At 47.5% G+C, this 17,127-nt stretch overlaps 3 protein-coding genes across 3 annotated transcripts; 2 read left to right on the top strand and 1 right to left on the bottom strand.

Annotated features, from left to right (window-relative positions):
- Window positions 1-2,659: 2,659 nt before the first annotated feature.
- ANOM_009738 (glutamate dehydrogenase (NAD(+))) lies at window positions 2,660-6,313 on the top strand (the record flags this gene model as incomplete). The annotated part of the gene is made up of 4 exons (XM_015554994.1): window positions 2,660-2,978; window positions 3,054-5,887; window positions 5,941-6,041; window positions 6,102-6,313. The coding sequence occupies 4 exons, from the start codon at window positions 2,660-2,662 to the stop codon at window positions 6,133-6,135; spliced, it is 3,288 nt and encodes a 1,095-aa protein (XP_015403276.1). The 3' UTR covers window positions 6,136-6,313.
- Window positions 6,314-7,071: 758 nt separating this feature from the next.
- On the bottom strand, window positions 7,072-9,507 carry ANOM_009737 (putative mitochondrial respiratory complex I chaperone (Cia84); the record flags this gene model as incomplete). Its single annotated transcript, XM_015554993.1, has 2 exons — window positions 7,072-7,240; window positions 7,295-9,507. The coding sequence occupies 2 exons, from the start codon at window positions 9,505-9,507 to the stop codon at window positions 7,072-7,074; spliced, it is 2,382 nt and encodes a 793-aa protein (XP_015403283.1).
- A 312-nt stretch (window positions 9,508-9,819) lies between these two features.
- Window positions 9,820-17,029, top strand: ANOM_009736 (uncharacterized protein; the record flags this gene model as incomplete). The annotated part of the gene is made up of 12 exons (XM_015554992.1): window positions 9,820-10,052; window positions 10,155-10,390; window positions 10,473-10,655; window positions 11,181-11,269; window positions 11,337-12,198; window positions 12,282-13,052; window positions 13,642-14,976; window positions 15,024-15,420; window positions 15,481-16,557; window positions 16,607-16,768; window positions 16,868-16,953; window positions 17,012-17,029. Coding segments are annotated over 12 exons (5,430 nt in total), but the record flags the coding sequence as incomplete, so codon positions are not given.
- Between the last annotated feature and the right edge of the window lie 98 nt (window positions 17,030-17,127).

Raw genomic sequence — 17,127 nt, 5'->3', positions numbered from 1 at the left:
AAAAAAGAGAGAGAGAGAAAGAGAAAGAAAAGATAACCTAGACATAGCGTAGCCTCCAGGACGTCCTTGTACCTAAATCCCTTGAACAGATATCCGAACTTGTCAGAGTGCACCATGCCAAAGAGTCCCGAGTAATGCCGGCGTCTTGAGTTAAGAGATATTTCTATACACGCCTTTCCAGGCCATGTGTAATGATTCTGGCCTAACACGAATTCGCCGATGTTGATAATCAGTTCATGTTCTTGTAAATGCTGGTGAAGCAGCCATTGTCAACGATATGTACGAGCATTGGGCTGTCTGCTCATTGCTAATAATTAGTTCATCCACTTGCCTTGCAATCAATTCAAAGACTTCTACTTTGAGTGGCTGATCACGTCATCGAATAAACAATTTTTCTAGGCCGTCCAAAAAAAGAATTTGTTGGAGATTTACTCCGTGCCTCGTAGGCTCATACTGCCCCTTTGAACAGTGGAGGTAAGTGGAGACCAGGCAGAAGAGTCCAGACATCGTAGTTGGAGGTACTGAACCGTAACGGGCGAGAGCCTAAACCAACCCCGCCTTCGTACCCAGCTGCGGCTTAACAATGTCTGTGGGCGAGATTTCCATGGGGTAATAGCATGGGGTAGAATTGAGCCATTTTAATAATGAGAACGGGACCTTGGAGGCTACACCGAGTATGGTGAAGTGGGATTGGACTGAGCGGATTCACCCCGCAAATCACTAGTATTGGACAGGCCATTGATCCAGGTACGGATCATGGTTGGGATCGACTAACCCCGCAGTATCATGAAAAACTCTGACCTGTGACTTCATCTTTCTTTTTACCTTTGAACTTTTCTCTGCCGCCGAAGATTTTGAGAGGTCCCATGATTCGATCCCATTCCATAGCATTTTCCTTCCTATTCTGCTTACATTTTAATACATTCAACATAAAATGTTCTGATGATATGATATGATATACGTAGTACCAATCAATCAATCCTCTTTCTTCTATTTCAACTCCCCATATGCTTTCGCCCCCTGCGAACGATTCCCTAAATCAAATCATCGATTACATAGAAGTATAGGTAAACTGCCACAAATTACATTGCTCAACCAACACCTGCCTTGCAATTCTATCGGTTACGAAATTGCGGCATTTTCTGAATCAGTTATTACGCAGGAGAATCATGCAGAACCGATTGCATGCAACAGTCGTTGATGATGATTTGCAGGTCACTAGCCACCATGACACACCAAAATGCCCTTTCAAGACGTACTCCGGCGTACAGCCTACTAAGTGGAGAGCTACACACAAAATGATAAATCCACCAGACCTGGGGCCAAGGCGTCTCTTGTCAGCTGACTAACAGACCCGCTATGTGTTTCTTATCATCAGCTGAAAATTATCTGGTACTCGCTACATAGGCGTTTCTGTAAGATGGCTCTTAATGGTGCAGTTGTCCTTATTGTCAAGCAATTCTATTGTAGTAGCACAGCCATTAGTGCCTAAGGCAGGTGTTGGCCGAGCCACTCTGGAACGTTGGGTTGAGGCAATTTTTCCAATTTTAGCCTCAGGGAGCCAATCACGTCTTTCAGATGCGGCATTTTCTCTTCTTGCCTCATTCGCACTACCTCCAGACTACGGCGGCGCTATTCCTGAATTGGAATAGGAACTTGGCAAAAACTTTGGTACAATTGAATACCGGTACGTACCGGCAAAATTGAGAGATTAAAAAAATCTAGGAAAAGGGATTAGAAGGCTAAGAAAGATCAAGGACAATGAGATATATGCCAGAATACATAGAGACACGTATCTTGAAAGGGAGGGTAGTCAGAAGGTGTAAAACTGGGATTCTTCTTAGTTGGAGCAACGTGGAGGATAGTGTACATGCAGGACTACTGTGGAATGGCCACACCGCACTAAAGCCATCAATCAACCCGATCCACATGTACGGAGTAAGATCCACTCCAATACAAGGATGGGCATCGGATCAACAATTCGAGACTCTTATCCACTCTTTCCCAGACAGGAGTGACTGCCCCGGACCGGTCCCGTGCCTGGCCGATCGCATAGCGCCGGGTATGATCTCAGCAATGTTCAAAGACTTATAAGGACTTGGAGCCCGCTGCCGTTCCTATGAGTTTTCGATTATACATAGGATCATATAAGAGATACTTCTCTCTCCTCTCCCCATATTCATATCGTCTTTTGATATCTCCATACCTACCCAGTTGTTGACAGTCCCAGCCCGGTGACGTGTCGATTGCATGGCTTGTATCAAGAAGTAGAGTGACCTCTCACTTCTCGTTCTTTTTTGTGATTCTCTGATAAGGTTCCCTGCTGAAGAGCCTGTTCTCGCTTTTATCTTTGATCAATCAGATCCAAGGTAGTAGAGCAAGAAAAAACAAAGAATCAAGCAAGGAGGATCCCCCTCTCACTTTTTTGAGGTATGTACGTCCCTTTCGAGCGTGGTCCACTTCTTTCCTATCACTCTGAACCCTGCCCAGCCGTTCTTATCTCTACCCAAACCCCGCAGATCTTCTTTCCAATTAGCTTTCTTTTCAAGATCGTGCGCCACAGCTCTTCTCCCGCCCTATGACTAACTCCTCTTTACAAATTCATCAGCTCCCCTTTCCTCTCAATTAAACCTCGCCTAAAGTACTCTATCTAAATACCATGGTGTCTTCTACTGCGTCTTCATCTCCACAGCCGGATGGGTACCTCAATGGAGCCAATACCCTCCCCGTGCGCCCAGGCCCCAAGCTCTACGGTAGCAATGATGGCGCTCAGTCTGGCGCTGGAACTCCTATTGGATTCCAGAGACATCCTCACAACAAGTTCCTAGAGAATGTAGCCGGAACGACTGTGCGCCAACCGTCGCCTCAACCCACCCATCTGGGCTTCCCCGGCGGTGGCCTGCACCGAATCTTGTCAGAGGAGGATCCGGGCTATATTGCTGCCAAGTTTGAAGGGAAAGAGAAGCAGATGGAACAGGGTAAGTCTTGCTCGCTTTCTACCCCTCTATGTATGACATTGGAGGTTCTCTTCTTTTATCTAACTCCATTTTCAGTTATGGACCAGCTGGAGAGCAAAGGCTTTATTCCTACGGAATTCGTCGCTGGAGAAGCCGAATGGTTTTATAATCAACTTGGGATTGATGATACATATTTCCAAACCGAGACTGTTGATGCCATCGTTACGCAGATCCTTTCTCTCTATGCGGCCAAGGTTGCAGCGTATGCTCGTGATGATAAAAAGCTCGAGATCCGTTTAGATAAGGAAGCCGAAGATCATGCGGTATACATCGACACAAGCAAGCCCGGCATCACGTCGGTCGACGGCCCCCGGTATGAGCAGAGAATTGAAAAGAAATACGTAAATGGCTCCACACCCAGCAACAGCTATCGGGTTGAGACCTTCCGTTCGCCAACCTCAATTCCTGGGGACGATGGCCAACAGCTCCGGTGTTACTTTGTTTACAAGTGCCAGTTCGTCAACCCTAACCCGGGTCCGAATGAAACGAACATCGATATAATTGGTGAAAAGAGATTCTTGCAAAAGGCAACAGAGAATACGAAGGCCATCTATCAAGAAATTATCACGAATGCCGTTAATCGATCTGGTCCTGTCATTGAGATGTTCGAGATCGAGAAGAGCCGCGAAAAGAGACTGGTCATCGCTTATCGTCAGGGCTCTGCTATGGGTCTATTCAGCGCGCTCTCTGATCTATACCATTACTACCGTCTGACAAGTTCTCGTAAATACCTGGAAAACTTCTCTAACGGCATCACGGTCATCTCTCTTTATCTTCGCCCACTGAAAGATGCTGAAATTGCTGCTAAGTATCCTCCTATTGAGGCAGCCGTTCATCAGATCATCAAAGAGGTCTCCCTTCTCTACTGTATCCCCCAGAACAGATTCCAACATCACTTTGCGGTCGGTCGTCTTAGCTTGCAGGAGACCATCTATGCCCACTGTGCATGGGTCTTCGTCCAACAGTTCCTTAATCGCTTGGGCTCTGAGTACACCTCTCTGACCGATGTTTTGGACTCCAATAATAGCGTCCACGCAGAGCTGTTATCCAAGATCAAAAAGAGGCTGCGTACCGAGACTTTCACATCCGACTATATCTCAGAGATCGTGAACAAGTACCCGGAACTCATCCACAAGCTCTACCTGGATTTCGCCAACACCCACTATGTTCAAACGCGTGGCCCTGCCGAGGATGATTTTCTTCCAACCCTGAGCTATTTGCGCCTCCAAGTTGACGAAGTCCTTGATGGTGCGAAGCTGAAACAACTCATCTCAAGCACTGTGGCCAATGAACACGACGAGATGGTCATGAGCGCCTTCCGCGTGTTCAACGCCGCCATCTTAAAGACCAACTTCTTCACTCCCACAAAGGTGGCCCTTAGTTTCAGACTCAACCCAGATTTCCTCCCGGAACACGAGTACCCTCAGCGTCTCTATGGCATGTTCCTAGTTATTAGCTCAGAGTTCCGTGGCTTCCATCTACGATTCCGTGATATTTCTCGTGGTGGCATTCGTATTGTCAAGAGCAGGAACAAAGAAGCCTACAGCATTAACGCTCGCTCACTGTTCGATGAGAATTACAATCTAGCCAACACCCAACAGCGCAAGAATAAAGACATCCCCGAAGGTGGTGCAAAGGGTGTGATACTTTTAGATGTAAGCCATCAGGACAAAGCAGCTGTCGCTTTCGAGAAGTACATTGACAGCATTCTCGATCTCCTGCTACCTCCTGTCAGTCCAGGCATCAAAGACCCTATTGTTGACTTGCATGGAAAAGATGAGATCCTTTTTATGGGGCCCGATGAGAACACGGCCGAGTTGGTGGACTGGGCTACTGAGCATGCGAGAAATCGTGGAGCTCCCTGGTGGAAGTCATTCTTTACAGGAAAGAGTCCCAAGTTGGGCGGTATCCCGCATGATACTTACGGCATGACGACCTTGTCTGTCCGCCAATATGTTCTTGGTATCTACAGGAAGCTGAAGATCGACCCATCCACGGTTCGTAAGCTGCAAACCGGTGGCCCCGACGGTGACCTGGGATCAAATGAGATTCTTCTGGCCAACGAGAAATACACCGCTATCGTTGATGGCTCCGGTGTTATTGTCGATCCAAATGGTCTGGACCATGAGGAGCTGGTCCGGCTTGCCAAGAAGCGCGTGACTATCTCCGAATTTGACTTATCGAAACTCTCGCCGGAGGGCTACCGCGTTCTGGTGGATGAGAGCAACATAAAATTGCCGAATGGCGAGCTCATCCACAACGGGATGATATTCCGCAATACTTTCCATTTGCGCCGAGAACTTCCTTATGATGTCTTTGTCCCTTGTGGTGGACGACCGGAGTCCATTGATCTTTCCACTGTTGGAAAGCTTATTCACAACGGGAAATCCACCATCCCCTACATTGTCGAGGGTGCCAACTTGTTCATCACGCAAGACAGTAAACTCCGGCTCGAAAGGTCCGGTTGTATACTGTTTAAGGATGCCTCGGCAAATAAGGGTGGTGTGACGTCGTCGTCACTAGAGGTCCTTGCGTCGTTGTCCTTCAATGACGAGGAGTTCGTCGAAAACATGTGTGTTCGTGAAGATGGCAGTGTTCCCACATTCTACCAGGATTATGTCAAACAGGTCCAGGAGGTCATCAAGCAGAATGCCACTCTTGAGTTCGAGGCCATCTGGCGCGAACATGAGCAAACTGGCCTTCTCCGTAGCGTCCTCAGTGATCGCCTCAGTCTGGCTATTACCAAGCTTGATGAGGAGCTACAAAAGACTGAGTTGTGGGACAATGTTGAACTCCGCCGCTCGGTTCTTGATGACGCTTTGCCCAAGCTCCTTTTGAACAAGATTGGCCTCGATACAATTCTGCAGCGGGTAAGTTTCAATTTTCAGCGTCAGTATCAATTGTAAACTAACGATATACGTAGGTTCCTGAGAACTACCTCCGAGCCATCTTTGGCAGTTACCTCGCAAGCCGGTTTGTATACGAGTATGGCAGCAACCCTAGCCAGTTCTCCTTCTTTGACTTGTATGTGCATCGGTTTCACTAGCCCCAGCTACTAGTCCATTTTACTAACCATGACCATAGCATGACCAAGCGACTTTCCAAGGCTATGGCGTAACATGCTTTAGAAAGACGACGTGATGTTCCTCATTATGATATTGCATCTTCCGGGTTTATACATGACTGCACGTACCCAGTGCTACAGAAATTAATCATGGCAACCATGTCCATCACATGCACGGGATAAAAAAAAGAGTCACGAGTAATGAAGAGTTAATACATCTACATCCTCTGGGTTCTTTCTGCCTCAAATTTAGATCTAATATCGTATAATATTATACATACATACCACAATCAAGAGCGCATTCAGGAAAGCTTTTTTTTTTTTTTAATTTTTTTTTTTTTGCCATAGTGACATGGATAAAGCGATGCTATACTGTTCCAGGGCCATTGTCTCTTAGTGTTTGATAGGCATAAGGATTGTGGCCCGAAATAGCCAGGACAATATAGCTTAGAAAGAATGGATCCATTTGGTTTGTTGCTCCCTTTCTCCTGGCGTATCTGATAGAGGGAGATACTAATGTTCAAAGCATGCGGGAAATCTTTCGGCACCGTACAATAGGTAAACTCATCAATTGAAGTATAGACATCGAAGCAGCCTAGTATAGTCCCCAGTACATGATTTTAGTAGAGCGTGCTGGAAATTTATCATGCGTTGGAAACATTCTATCACTCTGAGAGTGATAGTGAGCTCTTGCTAGGCGTGGAGGTAGATGCAGTCCGCCTTCTCTCCTCTTCCCTACTCCATCTCTCTCATTCTTTTGCGCTTCATACACTCCTTTCCCGGACCATTTTTAACACTCGGATGCGATTGGAATAGTTCTTACCTTCACGGGTAGGAGGTTCGACGTTTACGGATTATGATATGTATAGGTAGAAGCCAGTAGAACGTGCTAGTGCAACATCTGTCAATACATCCCTCTTGCTGTTAGGGGAGATCAAGTCCAAGGGATCATATCCCTACTAACATAGTATGTGACATATACGCCCCAAATTAGACGACGACTTCGTAGCCGGTGATGTTAAACTTTGACCCTTCTTCTTCCTCTGTGCGCTCGATCTCACTGAGTTGTGCCCATAATTCTGGGTATTTCTCCTTGGCCCATTTCTCCACCTCGTCTTTCCAGTATTGATATGGGACTGCGTTGTAGAGAAGACCAATACTGGAAATTACGTCAGCCGTGGTACCAACTGCGAAGGAAGACACCAAAACTTACGAGTTATAATTCGGCAGGTACCCTGTTTCACTGTGCATCTTGTCTATAGCCTCTATAGCAAGGTCAAATTCACATTGCGCAGCGAGAGATTCCACAAATGCCATGTACAGCCGGCGATCCACTTCAATTTCAAGAAGTTTGACCTTCTCCATCATCTTCATTGCCTCCTGTGTGCCGTTGTGGTGCTTCCCGCATAATTTGAAGAAGATTGCAACTGTCTTATGCGTGGGACCTTCGTCTGATTGGAGGATTTGACGGAACACCTCCATACTTTTCTCAGGCATGTCGCAGGCTGCGTAAGCGAGCATTAGCCCATTTAGCAACTTGGTGTTGAGATCAACCTCGACGTCTAATTTGAGCATGTTATGAACAAGCACCAGGTGTTCTGCATCACGCGTTCGAGCTATCCACCGGAAGCATTTGGTATAGGTATCTGGCTTTGGGCGCCGAGCAAAGTCTTCCGCCTGCCGCATATGCCCGAACACTAGGTAGGCTAGATCACTCTGGTTTCTTTTGTAAAATGCTGTCATGATATCGGTTCGCGTGCTTACGCTTGCTTCGGGGAACGCCAGCTGCAGTAACCCATACACCTCCCATGCATCTGCGCCATCTTGGTTGAGGTCCAAGATATAGTCGGTGAGCGCTTTACGTATCTTTGATCTTCCCTCGTCATCATATAATGCCAGACGTGGTCGAAGGAGTTCTGACACCCCATCCCAGTCACGACGGTAGAGCAACATATGCGTTAGTGCCGCGAGCGTCTCAGGCTCCAATCGAACATTATTCTCGAACAAGGGGTCAAGCAAGGATGAAACCTGATCGAATACAGCATCCCCCTGACCTGATAAACAAAGCATTGTTATCAACTTGTTCATCAACGAATAATTCTCAAAAGCCTTGTCGTTGATGTCGTGCAAGCCCTGAACATGGCCGAGAGTTTTTTCCACGTCGCCGGCTTGTATATAAGATTCGAGTTCCAATAAATGCGACTGGGAGTTGGGCTGCAGACCCCAACGCGGGATCAGAGCAGCATACTCAGCAGTCAATTGAGGATTGTTAGTAAAATTGGCATATGCCATCAAGTTGTTCACACATCCGATCGTGAGCGATGCTTTGGCTTCGGGACTATTTTGGATTAGAACCCTGACCTTTTCGGCGACTGCAGATGCATCTTGCCCATGGGCTGCTTCCCAAAGCAACGTGATACTCATGGTCTCTGTAGTTGGTCTGTGCGAAAGTGACTTAAATATAGGCTCGGCCCACGCCGTTTCTGAACGCAGAATTGCATATTTGATAACGGCTTCTTTCGTAGCTAGAGTAGGCTCCCAGCCATCAAACAAAGGGCACTCGTACATTATCTTGACTGCAGCCGGGAGATCTTGTTCAATGAGGACTTTGAGCAACTCTTCGTGGGAGGCAGGGTCAAACTTTATGCCAAAATCGTGAAGACTCTCAGTTGTCCGTCTGAGGAGACGTCTATCTTCATTGATTGCAAATCCTTTCATGACTGTAAGCCAAGGCGAGGGATTGGTCTTGCAGAGCCTGTTCCAGAACTTCTCAACGACATGTCTTGCTCCTTCCGGATTACCATTCAAAGCCTGAATAGTAATATAGGCAATAAGCGCAGGTCGACCTATGTGGTTGGGGCCAAACCCATGGTCTGCACAAAGCTCCATAAAAACGTATCGGGCTAACCTTTGGATTACCTCGCGGGATTCTGGCAGGCATCTTGCTTGGGACAGAACGAATAGCACATTCTCCAGGTTCTCAGTAGAAAAGATCAATTTCCAATCTTTAGGCTCCAGGTCGCCCTCATTAGCTCGCAAGTGCTTCCAAGTAACGACGAGCAAACGGGCTTGAAAGCCCGTGATGACCCCGGGAATGTCCGCTCGTGCAGCAAAGAAATCCTGGAAGGCCTTCGCAAGAACACTAGCTGCAGGCCCCCTGCTTTTGTCACGCATCGCTCTCATCAGATCGCTCATTGATTTTAGGCCAGCCTCCGATGGTAGAGTCGCAGGTTGGGGAGTGGTGGAGGGTCCCATGTTGAATGCGAAAAGCCCACGTCGTTGGATGTGATAGGTATTGGTGACGACTGGCCCTCGGGATCGGTATGTTCGGAGAGTATGTAGTAGTCGATGGCGGCATTGTGAGGAAGGCAGTGGTTCGTTGTTCAGAATAGCTCGGAAAACTCTTCTAGTGAGGTGAGATTGCATCTTGGTAGTATAGAATGAAGCTATAAAGAGAAAGCGTTATGCAATAGACCTCTGTCCCTTTAAAATGGGAGCCTTATCACTGGATATTATGCGAAATTGATCAAATCAGTATGTATCATGCTCCAGGGGTACCGAATTATCGAAAACAAATATACAAAGGGTAACAGTGGAAGGATTAGAAAGTATAGAAGAAGAATGCGAGACGGACTTTGGAGTTGCCGCGGAGGTTTGTTTCCCTGCGGCTCTTGGCGCGGAAAAAGATATTTATTAAATTCAACGAGTTTACGACTCATGCGCTCCACTCTGCCTCCCCAGCCCAACTCATTCACCTTTGAATGCTTGCAAGCTTTTATTGACGCTCCTCAGTTGCTTCGATAGAACCGAGGTTATCGGTCAGTTCTCAAATATGGCTGTTCATCTCTTGTCTTGGTCGTCTCCATTGCGCACCTTCGGGTCGACCATGAACTCCATGGTTGCAAGCCGGTGGAATTCGACTCTCGCAACAGAAGGCGCTGCTTATCAGCGTGCTACCAACGCTAATCAAAGTATGTGAATATCCAAACGATGTGACCGCCTATGTTTCCTGCAGAATTGAGTACTTCTCTAGACATTACTTCCTCGGCCAGCACTGACTGTCCCGAAAATAGGACCAAGAGTATTCAGCCGTCGTCGTGTACCGAACCGCCAAAAGTTCATCGAAGACCAAAAGGCCCAAGGAGAGAGTCGAATTTTAGAGAAATACCAAACTCGCGATTGGCGAGCAGGCGATATTTACACACCTCATGATCTCAGCGCTGCCGAGATGAAGAAGTGGAGGAAGCGCTACAGCCCAGCCACAGATGCTTTTGATTCTTTGAACATGAACCCGCTAGACTTGTACAAGGTATGTGCGGTTTTAACTGAACGATTATTTTTTCGATGGCTCGGACTCCCAGTGATTGTTAACTTATTTTGCGTTAATGCAGAACTTCTCGATCATGTCCGAGTACATCACCCCAATGGGGCGTATAAAGCATAGAAATACAACTGGTTTACGACCTGTCAACCAACGGAAGATTGCAAAGGCTATCCGAAGGGCTATTGGCCTTGGTCTGATGCCTAGTGTCCATAGACATCCAGAGATCCTGGCAGCGGAATTGAAGGCGAAGGTAGATGGAAGCAGCATATTCTGAAGCAAATGGGGCCATGTGAACGGGGAACTCATATGCAGGATCTATGGAGGACTCCATGCGTTTTCTTGGACTTTTTCTTATCTCGAAGTCAGGCACCTTCGGAGCCAGACACTGTACTTCTACATTCAAACATAGTCATCACTGAAAATTGGGATTGGACTTGTAACTTATCTATCAGAAATTCGATCGGTTGAATCTTTATTATCTCTAAATTATCTACTATTGCTGTACAAAATCCCAATTATGAGGGTTGTCTGGACATAAGACGAGGAACGAGTTGTCCCGTCCGTGGTTCACGTTCCCCACCGATAAATACGTCAACCGGAGGAGACATCCATAGCTGTCAACATCGCCCACGCTCTCCTTTACCTTCTGCTAATTCCGGATTCCCCATTCCCTTTCATTGCTGGTATTGTCTGTTGGTACAGCCATGTCAATTACAAACGGTCAAGACCTTACTTACCCTTTCCCATGCGAGCCAGTATAACTAACACATTTCAGACTTCATTTGGGCGGCTAGTCCTTCTACAACTAGGGGCCAGCCCACTCATCTCTCATCGGATGCCAAAGGCGAACGACTTGCTTATGCGGTAATCACAAGGCAACCTATCGTTCTTTATAAGAGATATCGGAAGATCTTAACTAACGGGAAGTGAGGCTCAAGGCCAATAAATCCATATTCTTGCGTTCAATCGACGACCCCGCTCTCGCGAGGCAGTACACCGAACATAAGGCGCAGACTACGGTCGCACGGTTCTCGCCGTCTGGATTCTACGTCGCTAGCGGTGATGCAGCTGGTCTAGTTCGAGTCTGGGACTGCGTCGGTGAAGGGCATACGAAGGGAGAATACAGTATTGTCAATGGCAGGATCAATGATCTCGCATGGGACGGGGATTCCCAGCGTATAATCGCCGTAGGTGAGGGGAAGCAACGCTATGGCCACTGCATTACTTGGGATAGTGGAAATACTGTCGGGGAAATCTATGGCCACACCCAACAGATTAACGCAGTCTCAATCAGGCAACAGCGACCTCTGCGAGCTGCTGCTGCTGGTGATGATAAGAATTTAGTATTCTACCATGGAGCGCCCTTCAAGTTCAATACAGGTATCCGTGACAAGCACACTAATTATATTTATGGTGTCGGCTTCAGTCCAGATGGCTCAACGCTGGTTAGCGTTGGTGCTGACCGAAAGATCTGGCTCTATGATGGCAAGACGGGAGAGCCAAGGGGCCAGGTTGGGGAAGGTGAGCATAAGGGTAGTATTTTCAGTGTTTCATGGTCCAAGGACTCTCGGAAGTTTGTAACTGCGAGTGCCGACAAGACGGTCAAGGTATGGGATGTGGAAGCCGGTAAAGTTTCACAAACCTGGAACATTGGAGGGGAGGGAAGTACAGATGTCAAAGACCAGCAGGTCGGTGTGGTTTGGCCTCCGGGCAGAAGTGACAATCTGCTCATCAGTTTGTCACTAGGTGGCAACCTGAATTACCTTGTTGAAGGTACTCCCGAACCTAGACAAGTCATACAAGGCCACCAGAAAAACATTACCTCCTTGACACACTCCCGCCCTAGCAACGGCAATGACACACTGTGGACTGGCAGCTTCGACGGCAGAGTCTGCAGCTGGGACGTGCTACTGGAACTGCGGAGGAGGCGGACGGTGAGAGTCACTCGACGTACATCGCAGGCCTTGCGCCGACACAAGAAGGCAATGGTAGAATCTACAGCGTGGCCTGGGATGACACCATTAGATCCGTGGACGTCGGAGCTAAAACGTACACCGGAAGCTCTTCCAAGTTATCTGGACAGCCCAAGGGTATTGCTGCAGCTGTAGTGGTATTGGTAGGGACCTCAGAGAGCGTTGAGATCTACAAAGATGGCCAGAAGATCGGCGACTTCAAATCAAAGTTTCCCATCACTACTGTGGCAGCACATGGAAGCACTGCAGCCATCGGTGGCGATGATTCAAGTATTCAAATCTGCGAGATCTCGGGCGCTACTTTGATTCCAAAGACGGATTTTAAAGCTTCTCGAAATCCCGTGTCTGCATTGGCTTTCTCGCCGAATGGTTCCCTGCTGGCTGTTGGCGATTCGCGTGGTCGCGTTCTCGTTTACAAGGTTGCCGATGCCAGTCTAGTCACAGACCGTTGGACGGCACATACTTCACGGATCACCTCTATTGCATGGAACGAAGATGGTACACATGTTGCGAGCGGAGCGTTGGACACCAATATATTCGTGTGGAGCCTGGCCAATCCTGGAGAATGGCTTCAAGCTACTAATGCTCACAAAGAAGGTGTCAACGGTGTAGCTTGGGTGTCGGGGTCGAAGATTGCATCGGCTGGCGCGGATGCAGCAGTCAAGTTGTGGAAAGTAGAAGGCTTGGAATAGAGCAGAGGGAAATGAACTTTGGGACAGCAGCGATTTTACCGTACGTACATATGGGCGAGAGCAAAGTTATCTCTCTGCAGCTTCTTTCTTATCTCACTGTCCTTTCCCTCAAATTTGAAGTGTACATACATACACATATACAACGAAGTACTGTATCTACAAATTTCCTAGGATACTATAATTATTTTAGCATAGTAGTACTCCGTATTACGTTAGTACAGTAGGATGCGTGTTCCTTACTCACCCAGGCCGTGGTGATAAGATGGCGGGTGATCAGAACTCCACTCAAAGCAGATAGATCAAGCAATGATCGTCATTTACAGCTACACAATACGTCAGTCTGCAAACTCCGCTGCGATAACTCTTGGTGTCCTCTGCGCGCCTCCAAGAAGGCAAGAAGGAGAAGAAAAATGAGATGAGAACATGTCTCTGTCTGGGGACGCGTCGAGTAGTTCCCGTCGCTTTTTGCGACCGAAGAAGGTACCATGACAGATTTCTTCTGATTGAAAATGTTCGAGGAAAAAAGGAAAGAAGACGAGCCACCGTTGCTAACCATAAGTCTGATACGAAGCTGCGGCAGGCGACATTTGTTTTACCGAAAACCGGTCAACGCTTGAGAGGTCTGGTTACTTTACGAAACCCTCATTTCCAACCGAATGGCCACAACGATGAAGAACGCCGCGGGCTGCTCTCCGGACAGTATTCCGTGGATCGTGAAGGGATACCTTTACGCTTATGGAGAAAGGTGCGAGAGGCAGAACTTTGGATACATCAAGTTGTTTCTACTGAGCTAGGAATCGGAGTCCTGAAATGCAGCCTAGCTTACTTATTGGGGTCGCTTGCAACTTTCGTGCCAGCGATCGCTTCGTGGCTAGGCCATCAAGATGGCAAGCATGTCGTGGCCACCGTTACAGTCTATTTCCACCCAGCAAGGTCTCAAGGAAGCATGTACAAGGCATCAATTTGTGCCTTCCTAGCATTTCTCTACGCCGCCTTCATCTCTTTGACAAGCATGTGTGTCTCTAGATTCTTTCAGGACACCCTTGACCTACTCCCACTCGGTCATGCTATAGTTCTTATAGTCTTCTGTGGAGGTGGTTTAGGATTTATTGGATGGATAAAACAAAGACTGGGTGACCCCCTTGTGAATGTCGCCTGTTCCCTCGCTTCGCTGTCGTCCATTACTGTCTTGACAAAAGAAGGCGCAGTACAGAATGGGGACTTGTCGTTCGCTAAAATTTTCCAGGTTTTGAAAATGGTCGTGATGGGCGTAGCTGCAGCCATGGCTGTGTCATTTATGATATTTCCAATATCAGCGCGGAAAAAACTACGGGTAAACCTCACTACTGTCACCGAGACGCTAGCAACGATGCTAGCCTTGATTACCGAGAGCTTCCTTACCGGATCTGAAGAGGAGCTTCAGACTGAAGAATACCTAAGTGCAGCTGCACGCCATAAGCAGGCATACAGCCAGCTTGACAGACTGGTAAGAGAAGCGAAACTGGAGCATTTTGTTGCAGGTACAGAGAGACAGTACAGGCTAGAGAAAAACCTTGTACGCTGGGTACAGGATATAACTCATAACATGGGCGGCTTGCGCAGTGCGGCTCTCCTGCAATTTCAGCTGCTAAAGCAAACCAAACTTGCCAGGCCGACCCAGTACAATAGCGAAGCAGCAGTTATAAACGGGGTTTACCGAGGATCATTACCTAGTCCATGGTCACTACATGAGGAACGGCCAATTTTAGAGTCGATAGATGAGAGGCCAGAAGAAGAAGTCTTGGATTCGGATAGAAACAGGTCTTTTTCAAGTCTGGGAAGAGACCCTTCTAATTCAGAGCCTGATCACGTTCTTCTTCCTGCGGACATTTTCGCATTATTTATCGGTCATTTAGGGCCATCGATGGTAACGAGACACCAAACTACATTTTGGTAAGTACTAATCATTAATAGAGATCGCTTGCATTCACTTTGAAAGAAATTTTTAAGGAGATTCCTTTCAAACCTGCACCGGATTACAGGGTCGCAATCAATAGTAGGTTCCGCACCAGTCTTGACCGGGCACTTGATCTCTATCGAGAATCCCGAGAAGAAGCGTTGAAGACTATATATCGACAGAAGGACGTCCTAGATATCCAGACCCTTGAAGTCGAAGCGGATCTGGAGGAAGTTGCTGCCAGTTGCGGCCATTTTAGTTTTTCGCTTCTGGAGTTCGGTGAGCAGCTGAAGGATCTGTTAGCAATCCTTGATGAACTGCAGCTTGAAGCTGAGGAGAGGCCCAATGGCAGGTCCTGGAACTGGCTGAGGTTTTGGTGTCGACGAAATGCTTGGGTAAAAGCAAAGGATACCGGTATGTTGCCTCGGCTAGGATGGGCCTAAGCTGTTAAGATGATGCTGACTAGCCCTCTAGAGCAGCCATTGGTTGAAGCAGATTTCATACAAGGTGGTGTTGAACCTCAACTGGAGGTCGGCAACGCTGAGTCACACAGTAAAACATTGTCATCATCTCTCCATCCGGGAAACGTATCGGGGAAAAAGGGCTTCGGTTATCGTATCTGGAAGTCACTCAAGATCCTTCGACGGGATGATACCAAATTTGCCATCAAAGTAGGTACAGGTGCGGCGCTGTATGCTTTGCCGTCATTTCTCCCGTCTACAAGACCGTTCTACTCTCACTGGAGAGGCGAATGGGGTCTTTTGTCATACATGCTAGTTTGTTCGATGACCATCGGTGCTTCAAATACCACCGGATATGCCCGTTTTTTGGGTACCTGCTTAGGGGCACTCTGCGCCGTCGTTTCGTGGTACGTGACAGGTGGGAATATGTATGGCCTCGCATCTCTGGGGCTATTCATGGCTACGTGGACATCTTATCTCATAATAGTCAAGGGGCAGGGTCCGATGGGCCGCTTCATCATGCTTACTTATAACCTCTCGGTATTGTACGCGTACTCCCTCAGCCAGAAGGAAGGGAACGATGACCAGGACGAAGGAGGCGAGAGTCCGATTATAACTGAGATAGCTCTTCATCGTGTTGCATCTGTTCTGTCTGGCTGTATCTGGGGTATTATCATCACACGAGTGATTTGGCCCATCAGCGCTAGGACGAGATTGAAGGATGGTCTAAGTCTTTTATGGCTTCGAATGAGTCTGCTCTGGAAACGCGGCCCCCTGTCTACCATGACTAGCAACACAGATAATTCGGTTTTCATGAGCCCAAGAGAGAAACTGGAGATTGAACGATTTCTTTCGCGCTTGGAGTCTCTTCAGGCGTCCGCCCGCTCCGAGTTTGAGCTGAAAAGCCCATTCCCTGATTTGGCGTACAGTAACATTCTCCGCCGCACAAGGAGTATGGTGGACGCTTTTCTTGCGATAAATATTGAGCTTGATAAAAATATGACATCATCTGAAGGCGAACTTAGTATTCTCCAATATACCGACAAGGAAAGACAGCAATTGTCGTCGCGCATCAGCCATCTGTTGTCAGGTGAGTGTAGGAGATCAATCAGAAAGAGCAATGCTGATCGCAAGTATAGTAATGGCTTCCTCTATGAAACTCGAGTACCCGCTAAGCGACGTCCTTCCCAGCATTGAGCATGCTCGAGATCGGCTTCTTGCCCGCCTCTTCCACTATCGCAAGGACCATGAAGCATCCCGCCTGTCTACAGACGAGGATTATGCGTTATTGTATGCTTACAGTAAGTCGAGACTACACCGCAATTTATACTTTTGAATCCCAAGCGATTTGAACATTATGGCATGAACCGGTCATACAATATCGACTAATTTATCTATAGTTTTAGTAACTGGTCAATTGTCGACAGAGATTGAGGGGATCATGGCGGAAATCAGCTGGTTGTTTGGAGTACTCGACGAAGATATTGTGAAGCTATATGATTAGTCTCTTTCCCCCCACCCCCAAACTGACTGCGTTCCTTCAGAAGACGAAGCACAAGTAAAAAGATGTAGTAATCGATAAATATACAGGATCAAAAAACATTCAGAAACAAAGTAGTCCTTTTTTGAAGTCTTTATATCGCTTCATTCACTGGGAGAA

Source organism: Aspergillus nomiae, assembly GCF_001204775.2.
Source record: "Aspergillus nomiae NRRL 13137 chromosome Unknown contig00353, whole genome shotgun sequence".
Lineage (NCBI taxonomy): Eukaryota > Fungi > Ascomycota > Eurotiomycetes > Eurotiales > Aspergillaceae > Aspergillus > Aspergillus nomiae.
This window is presented reverse-complemented; position numbering and strand designations above follow the sequence as displayed.